Raw genomic sequence first — 9,215 nt, forward strand, 5'->3', positions numbered from 1 at the left:
GGAGAGTGTCACGTTCCAGCATGTTGCTGTCCTTTCCTTTACTGCTGGTTAGTTTTTACAGACTTTATTATTACTACTGTGCTTTAACTTGGGCCCACGAGCAGTTTTGTGGGTCATTTATGTTTCATACTTGGCTATTTGCAGACGTCACTGATGGACTTTCTTAAAATCACAGAAACCACCCTGGTATCTTCTCCGTGCAGTTGGTAACATTCTCCTGCTGGTTCCTTTGGCCCTGTAGGTCTGGGCAGATCACGTGTGGCCTCCCCTGATGCTTGTCCTGACAGGACGCCCCAGCCTTCACCTGCTGAGTCTGTACACAGCCTCTCCATCCCTTCCAGCCCCCCGGAGCAGCGGGCAGGGTAAATACCACATTCTGGTCGGCTTCAGCCAAGTAATGTTACCAGTAAAGGTTGTCAGCCTTTCCTTTGGTTTTTGGGTTTTTTCAGGTGATGGTAAAGATCATGGGGCAGTCTGATTGGAAAAATGATGTGTCATCATTGAGAATCATCTGAATTACCTGTGGACAAAAGTTTCCTTTTAAAAATAATTTCTACTTAGGTACAGAAAATGTGATGTGGTATTAATAAGCATCTTCATAATTCCGTGCCTAGACTCCATTCTTAAAGATAAAACCGAGCATTAAGAAATTCATGAAAGCAAATGAATTCAGTTTACTTTTAAACTTGTACCAGTTTCACACATCATTTAAAAGGTAATTTCAAAAAATGTGGCATGTAAATATAAAGAGCTAAGGTTTCACTTTCTGCATCACTGAAATTCTAGAGTGGTAGTGGACTCTAGGGTGCAGGCACTGAAGCAGTGTGGAGGGGAGAGCTTTAGGAACTAGGCCACTGGAGCAGCCTGGGCTGTGGTTGAGTCAGGCAGGGGCTGCCCCCCCATCCCATGCCTGGTCCGCCTGCAGGAGATTTTCACTCAGTCATTCTGGGCTGGAGCCTGGCCACCTGCAGGTCTAGCCAGTTCTGCTGTACAACGTTGAGAACTACCACTTATGTCTATAATGGTCCTAAATTGCTTCTTGTTTGTATTGCGATAAAAGAAAGCCAGGACATGCATGCACACGCTAAGGTAGGCTGCTCGGACGCCCTGTGGGCCTGGGGTTTTACATCTTCAGCTGAGTTGTGATGAGGTTGTGCAGTTTGATTTCTTAGAAAAATGTTTTGTGGTTACTGAAAAAATAAACTCGCATTGGGAGGGTGATCTTAATCTTTGCCAACTGTTTGTCCAAAGTGGTTAAAAAGAACCTCAGTTCAACATGGGTTGCTGAGCACAGTGCCGGCTGCATGGGGAGCCCTGGGTGCATGGTGGCTCTTTTTCTTAATAAGCCAAGGAAACTTCTGTAAAACTTTTTCTTGGGTCACAAAAGGTTTTCATCACACTGTGCTCTCGGGTGTTACATTATTATCACTGCATGTTCATGAATTCTATTCTTCCAATCCAGTCTTTACCAAAAGCAAACTGAACTGCAAGGAAAAAGTGAACTTTCAAATCTGGACATGCAACATTTTAAGGATAATGAGGAACTCAAATCATCTTTCGAATGTAAGTTCAAATCTAGGCGTGTTGAAAGTATAGAAAGCTTAGTTTTGGGAAATAGGTCTGTTACTTTAATCATGAATTAGGGCATTTTAACTTTGAGATAAAACCACAAATGCAGATTGTTGACCTCTTTTTTAATATCATTTTTTATATTCTTTAAAATTAAAAAAATAATTTCTGGATAACTAAGAATTTCAATATGAGCTATACTCATACATATGAATCCTTAACTTAATTTGCCAAGTTGCGATTACCTCACATTAAAATGTGATTTTTAAATTTCTATGGAATGTGAAAATTATTCTTTTTCTTGATATTATACTGGTTCCATCATTTGCCCCAGATGTAGCGAACTCCAGTCTTAGTGAAAGAACGGGGGTGAAAGCATGTCGGCACAAGGGTTGGGGAACTGGCATCTTGGCCGTGGCCCTGACATGGTCACCTCACCGCGCTTCAGAGCCCATTGCCTAAGTGTCAGAGATGGTGTAGAGTCAGTTGTCTCAGCTGCTTTCCAGCTTTAGACATTTTTAGATTTATATATAGCTTTGTAAACATCATTGTCAGGTCTGAAAATATAACATTTTTCTCCTTAAACTTTCTTTTTTGAAATAATTTCAAACTTAGAAGATAGTTGCAAAAGTAATACAAACCTTGTAAAGAGAACTCCAAACAAATCAACCCTCTCCCATACCCAGGCCCACCAATTTTAACGCTGTGTCACATTTGCTGTATCGTTCTATCTGTCCTTCTCTCTGTTGATCTATCTACTTATCTATCCATTTTCTAGACATTTGAGAGTAAGTTGCATCTATCATGCTCCTTGAACATATAATGTACTTCCATGTGCATTTCCTAAGTACAAGGCTATTCACTAATATAACCACCTTACATATTGTCCCAAGTTCAAGAACTTTAGTATCCATTGAAGCTTTCAATCTATATTCCAGTTTTTTTCATATGTCCCTGTAATGTCCTTTGGGGCCATTTCTCTCCATTATTAGATCTAGTGTAGCACCATTTATTGCATTTAATTGCCATTTTCTCTTTAGTTCTGCACGTACATCGTTTTGAACAATTAAATGGGCAGGCCTAGTAAATTTTGTGAATTATTTTGAACTTGCAGCCAAAGGAGAATTTTGTTAAGCCATTTCTATTTAAATGAAATTCAGATGTTTGTCAGCAAGCCAACTTAATTATTTTCTGTCACTGGATTGTTTTTTTCCTATTGGGTTTTGAATCTTTTTTTTTTTTTAAAGATTTATTTATTTATTTATTTCTCTCCCTCCCCCCCCCCCAGTTGTCTTCTCTCTGTGTCCATTCATTGTGTGACTCTGTGACCACTTCTATCCTTATCAGCGGCACGGGAAGCTGTGTTTCTTTTGGTTGCCTCATCTTGTTGTGTCAGCTCTCCGTGTGGGTGGCACCATTCTTAGGCAGGTTGCAGTTTCTTTCGTGCTGGGCGGCTCTCCTTACGGGGCGCACTCATTGCGCGTAGGGCTCCCCTACATGGGGACACCCCTGTGTGGAATGGCATTCCTTGCGCGCATCAGCGCTGCGTGTGGGCCAGCTGCACACGGGTCAAGGAGGCCCGGGGTTTGAACCGCAGACCTCCCATGTGGTAGATGGACGCCCTAACCACTGGGCCAAGTCTCCTTCCTGAATCTAACTCTTTCAAGGATAAGAACACGTTAAGAAGTAAACACACTGGCAAGCACGTCTTGCCAGTGTAGACTCCTGTAAAGAAAGGGAACCCTGCGGCTCTGGCTGAAGTTGGCCAGCTGCCCCCACCCCCACCTGCCCTGCCCCCTGCTGGCCGTCCTAAGGCCCCGTTGGACAGCTGCCCCTCCTCTTGTAGCTGCAGGGGACATGCCGAGGCAGCGCGAAGGAGATGTGCTGCATTCTGCTGGAGACATGCTTCCCGTGGACGCCACCACAGCCGCCGTGCCCTCCAGACCTGCCCCATCTCACTCCCCAAGTAAGAGTGCGTTTTTATTTCATGCAACACAGAAGGACAGCATAGATTGTCGAAAATCTGGGGCTGGGGTGGTGGTGTTGGTTACATTTCCTAAGTAACTCACAATTAGAACATGTAAAGACTGTGCTGAGGAAAATACTGATGGAAAGGCTTCTCATTTAGTCTTCCAGGGCCAGTTGCTTTAAAAAGAATTGTTTTATTGTCAGTCTGATATAGCAAGGACACTGTTACCCAGAGCACATCTGCAAGGACCATTCCACAGGAGCCTCAGTATCTCACCAAGATAACGGTTAATCTCTGGTATATGTCTTCAGTGTGGTTTTAACTTTTTTATTTTATTATTTTTTGTTCCATCTGTTTGCTTCCTTTATGTCTTAAAATATAAAGGCAGAAACCCACGTTGTACATCAATCTTTTAAAAAGCTCCCGACACCAAGTGAGCCAAGTGCTGGGGGGACCTGGTCTTGAGACTCCTGGTCTCTGGCCCCCGCCTCTCTCCCTTCTCCACCAGGAGCCCACCCCCTTCTCTGGAGGTGGAGGGACTGGGGAGGAGGGAGGCAGGCAGGGAGGGCTCTGAGCCTTGTTCCAGGGCTTGCTCTACAGCCAGGTCCTTTTCCCCTTGGAGTTGAAGGAAATTCCTCAGGTCAGGCCTTCTCTGTACTGGCTCTCTTGTAGGGACTGGGCATCCAGCAGTCAACCAAATCCAGCCCTGTCTTCATGGAGCTGATGTTCTAGTGGGGGCCAGGAAGGAAGTGGGGAAGTGGGGGGCATGTCAGATGGTCAGCGAGCCATCAGGACCGCGTGTGGAGAAGTGCTGTGGGGGACAGCCGAGTGAGGACGGGGGCCACGGGAGGGCACAGGGGCCAGAGCCCAGATGAGGTAAGGGGATGAAAGGAGCTTAACAACCTGCCTCCCTCCTCCCCGCACCTGAGGGAAGGGTGCTTCTGCCTCCACAGAGCAGCCTAGGTTATTACCGTGGCTTCTGACATAACAGTGAGGCGTGGCAACTTTTTTGATTAATTGAGAAATTCTCTTATATTCAACATTTCATCTCTTTGGGCACAAAGGGAAATGAAAAAGGTCAAAACGTGGTGTGTTTGAGGTGCCCAGTAGAAAGGCTTTTCTTTGCTCTTCTGTCTGAAGAGCCACCCAGCAGCTGAGCAGAGAAGCTGCCCTTCTTTCTTCTCTCTCTCTAAATCGCCATCAAAACACCATTCCAACTTTGGGATTGCTATTACATATAAGAAAGCCATACCATTTAGGAGTAACCCTTATTCCACCAGCAAGGAGGAGATTGCATTTCTGCCTGTGAAAATGAATCCCTGCCTCCTCTGGCATTTTAAATTCATAATAAGGATCAAGGGAGAGAGAAGCTGTGTTGCCTTTGTCTTCTCAGGACAACTAACTCAGTTCCTGCTGCTGTCTTTAGAACAGGGCGCAGCAAAGAGGCCCAGAGTCCTCCGGTGATCTAGTAATTCTGCTTTGTTAGCATTGTGCAGGTCAGAAAAGCGTAGGGCATAGCCTGAAGCCAGAGGAGGAAGGTCACAGTCATCATGTGTGGGACTGAGAGCGAATGAAACCTTTGAGGGACCTGTGGCTCAGAGCTGTCGCCAGAAACGCAGAAGTAAAACATGGGCCTTGCCTGCGGGGACTAGCAGTGGGAGAAACAAGTGCACATGAGTTTTGACGAGGCAGGTAGCAAATGCTGTGTGGGCAAGGTGCTGGGGAGGTTAGTGGTCCCTCTCAGAATACCGGGGCTCCCAGGGCGGGTGGCCTCTGAGGGCTGGAGCAGCAGATGGGATTTTGTAGGGAGAGGCAGGGAGGGAGCACGGCAGGTTAAGGAGGCGGTGACAGCAGAGGCCCCAAGCAAGGCCAGCATCAGCTCCAGTCAGGGACCAGGCAGCTTGAGGGTAGAGTTAGAAAATGCTGAATGCCACACTGAGTGGTAAATGTGGGAAATAAGCTTGGAAGGGAAAATGACAGGCAGCTCATCGGTCTACAGTGCCTTGAGTTTGAACTCCATCAGAGCAGAGATGCTCCACCAGCAAATCCAGCCAATCCACACAGGTCCCTTTCAGGAGCTAGGTCTGGCACTGGTGAAGATGGAGTGCCTGAGGCCAGGGAGACCACTGAGCAGGTTGTGCCTTAGGCCAGGGCGGTGGTGTCAGGGACCCTGATGAAAGCAGCAGGAGGAGGAGGGAGGCCCTGGCAGCCCTGGTGGCGAGAGGGCAGAGTAGAAAGAGCTGGACTGAAGGGACGGTAGTGATGGGGAGGTGGGGGGGGTGTTTGGTGGGGAACCCATTAGAGACAAGGCTCTGCGGCCCGGGAGCTGGGACAGAGCTAGATAGGTCGCTGCACAAGACGGGGCTCAGCCCCCACATCAGCTCGGGGGAGGCCACTGGAACACCTCTGTGTCCATGCAGCTAGTGGGGAAATGGGCTATGCTTCCCCCGGCGCCCTGAGGGGAGGGAGGAATTGGAAGCAAAGGCTGGGCCTTGGGAAGGGAGGAGCAGGAGCAGGTGGCTGGAGAAGGGGAGACGGCGGTGGGCGGAATGGTGGCAGGCGGCGCCGCGTTGTAGGAAGTCTGGGGGCAGAGAGCCAGTGGGAGGGGCATAGCCCCTGGAGGCGCAGCACAGGAGCTTAGGCGCAAGGCAAGACCACTGCTTCTCGACCAGGGCCCTGCAAATGGTGCCTCATTCGTTGGAAACAGCTGAGGGTGGAAGCTATTCCCTCTCGTCTGTCCTATTAGGCACAGATCAGAAACCAAGTGGCGAGCAGGGGGAAGAAGACAAGTTATGGGAGCAGCACCTGAAAGAACGAAGGCAGAAAGAAGAAAGGCAGCGGTGTGAACGACAGGAAGCTTTAGAAAGGGAAAGAAGAGAGCTAGAAAAGCTGGATCAAGAAAGGGTAAGGAGCATGACTGAATCCCCGTCCTGGTCAATGCGTCCTACACCTTCAGGACTCCACCTCTGGGAGGTGAGCCAGCATTCAGTCCCCAGGTTATCAGAGCGGCAGGTAACTCCTTTTGTAAAAACGATTGTGGCAACATATACAACTTAACGCTTAGCAGCTAACTTTTCCAAAACCTTCTCTTAAGAGCAGTGAGAAAGGCCATGTAGCCCCTTCTGAGGTTTCAAGTGCAGTGTCGGGAAGCACTTTGGTGTGTGTGCCCATCTGGCCTCTGCCCTGCTGCAGATCTTCACTGAGAGCCGGAGATGAAAGGAGACACGACTGCAAGGTCCACTAGCTGGGACCGAGCAAGGACCAGGAGACCCCCAGGAGGGCCCAGGCAGGCCAGGGTGCTTGCAGGGGCCCTCGTCGCCTCTGTGCACCCTGCTTGCCTTCCGTCCTGCTGTTGGCCACATTAGCATGCCTGCCATGTCTTCCAGGCTTCCGTCTGCCTGGTGGATGTTCCCGGGACTCCTGGTTCATTCGGGTATAAAGCCTAGAACACTTTAGGGAAATTCATCCCTTCCTTTGTTGAGGCGGCATGTTTGTTTCTCTTTAATGGTAACCGTGACTTGATTTTTTTTAGAAACCTAATTCTCAGTGTACAGGTTGTACTTAAAGGATCAGGATGCTATTACTGTGTGCTTTGTAAATGGAAAAGTTTTAAAAATGTATTTGTGTATTGCCTATTTTGGTGCCCATCTATTTTACAGCAGATGATTGAAGAATCATTGAAGATTGAAATGGAGAAAGAATTAGAAATGAGTGCTCAAGAAATGAAAGACAAATCTGCTTGTGGTGAAAATCCTTTAGAAAAGTACATGCAGCTCATTCAGCAGGGGAGAACGGAGGATGGGGCAGATAAGGTGAGGCTGCTGTGTGGAAAGGGCAGGCGGGGGGTCGAGGGCCTCTTGTGGATAATTTTAAAGACTTAACAGGAACCTGTCTTCTCCGTTGAAGGCAAACTGGTTAGATCATAGAAAATCCAAAGTTCACGTGGAGTCTCATGTCTTTTAATCTACTACACTATTTCAACAAAATTTTACAGCTTTTACTTGGGTAACAGATGTAAGAGATTTTGATTTGTGAAAGCGTGTAAAGGTTGGGATGTCTCTTATTATTAAGAACAAGAAAGAAAGATCTGTCAGGGAGTGATGAATGCATTGCACAGCCTGAGCCATTCCTCTTTTCTGAGTCTGAAGTGCCTTGGGTGTTGAGAATGCATACCTTAGAGTTTATTTTGATGTGCTTGCTAAATTTAATGTTAAAATGTCACCTTTTTTTTAGACTCTTAAATTACATCTGTATTTCAAAAAGAGTTCTAAGAGAAATCATAGTGTTTCATAAAATTAATGCGTTATCTAGTTTTAAACTTTTTCTTTCCCTCTCTATGTATCAGAGCTCAAAAATGATAGTCACCAGAGAGAGATCACTGTCAGACACACTGCCACCTAGTGACAAAGATGAAAGGTATGGGTCTCCAGAACTTGTATTCCAAGGCAAACCGCTGTCATGTTGCTGGTTTTGTTAGCTCTACTCGAGGTGGCCAGAAAGAAGTTATTGAATCAGTCAAAATTACTAACTACAACCACAAAAAATCAATTGTGGTCTTTTAATCTGTGAGATTCATCTTAAAATTGTAAGCTAGAGCAGAAACACCTAAGGGAATGAGAACATTATGAAGATCCTGCAGGAACCTGATGAGTGTATTTTTACATTTTTAATTTTTGTCTTTCCCTAATTTAGTCTCATGGGCCTTTCTCAGGAAGAACCAGATGACTTCTGGTGATGAGGTTTGCTCTCCAAATTCTTACTGACATAGAACAACAAGAAGTTACGTAACGTGCTGGTCTTTACTTTCTTACAACACAAAATTCTTAATAAAGATGATTTATAAGCCAGTGTGAGATTTTTCATAATCCTATTTGGAACTACAGTGTATAAACAAATAATAAGCTAGGCAAGAGGCACCCCTCCTCATTCTTAGGCCTTTATCACACTAGAATGAACCTGCCTCCTCACTACCCGACCCACGCCTTAGTCCTATTACATTTTTAACATTTTTCAGTTTTCAGGTAAGTGTACCCCATCTTATTGGTCAAATTCTGGTCCTCCATTTTGGAAGTTTAACCTGTCTTCCCTCCTCTCCAGAATTGGGCTGTCACCTATAAAATAGGCTGCCATCCTTCCCAACTGCCTCCAGGATGTGGGGCTGTCAAGATCCTAGAGATCATTTCTGACTACAGACTGGGCTGAATGAATTGTTTTTGCCAGTGATACTTGTTTAGTTTTCATTTTGTAATGAATGAATTTAAAGTATTTCACTTGGTTTTCAAATGAATAGGCTCCTCCTCCGTATGTCTTGATTTAAGTTTCATAAGGCATAACTAGAAATGGAAAAAATCTCTAATTCACTCTCTAGAGGTTTGTTTTGTGGCAGGATTACTGTCAATACTTATGAAACTTCATTGTGAGCTTATGTAGCCAATATTTTACACTACAAATTTATTCTGATGACTCATGTAACTTAATTGCATAAAATGCTACATAAACAGAAACTGTTAAACAGTGTGCAAAACAGCACACAAAGTTTATTTTCCAGTCATGTGTGAAAGTGGCTCAACTGATAGACGTCTGCCCACCACATAGGAGGTCCAGGGTTCAAACTCAGGGCTTCCTGACCTGTGCAGTGAGCTGGCCCACGCACAGTGCTGACATGCGCAAGGAGTAC

The 9,215-nt window shown here is 46.0% G+C and overlaps 1 protein-coding gene across 3 annotated transcripts in view; it reads left to right on the forward strand.

Moving 5' to 3' along the window:
- LOC139438590 (centriole and centriolar satellite protein OFD1-like) overlaps window positions 1-8,385 on the forward strand; it is a 35,564-nt gene extending 27,179 nt beyond the window's left edge. The window contains exons 17-23 of one of the 3 annotated variants that reach the window (XM_071213676.1): window positions 242-362; window positions 1,463-1,563; window positions 3,416-3,535; window positions 6,285-6,442; window positions 7,198-7,350; window positions 7,884-7,954; window positions 8,231-8,385. In XM_071213676.1, coding sequence (XP_071069777.1) covers window positions 242-362; window positions 1,463-1,563; window positions 3,416-3,535; window positions 6,285-6,442; window positions 7,198-7,350; window positions 7,884-7,954; window positions 8,231-8,273 — 767 coding nt within the window. In that variant the 3' untranslated portion in view covers window positions 8,274-8,385. The remainder of the gene's footprint in view (window positions 1-241; window positions 363-1,462; window positions 1,564-3,415; window positions 3,536-6,284; window positions 6,443-7,197; window positions 7,351-7,883; window positions 7,955-8,230) is intronic. The other 2 variants (XM_071213677.1, XR_011648244.1) reach the window with 2 other exon arrangements.
- The last annotated feature ends 830 nt before the right edge of the window (window positions 8,386-9,215 follow it).

The sequence above is a fragment of the Dasypus novemcinctus genome, assembly GCF_030445035.2.
Source record: "Dasypus novemcinctus isolate mDasNov1 chromosome Y unlocalized genomic scaffold, mDasNov1.1.hap2 SUPER_Y_unloc_1, whole genome shotgun sequence".
NCBI classification, from domain to species: domain Eukaryota; kingdom Metazoa; phylum Chordata; class Mammalia; order Cingulata; family Dasypodidae; genus Dasypus; species Dasypus novemcinctus.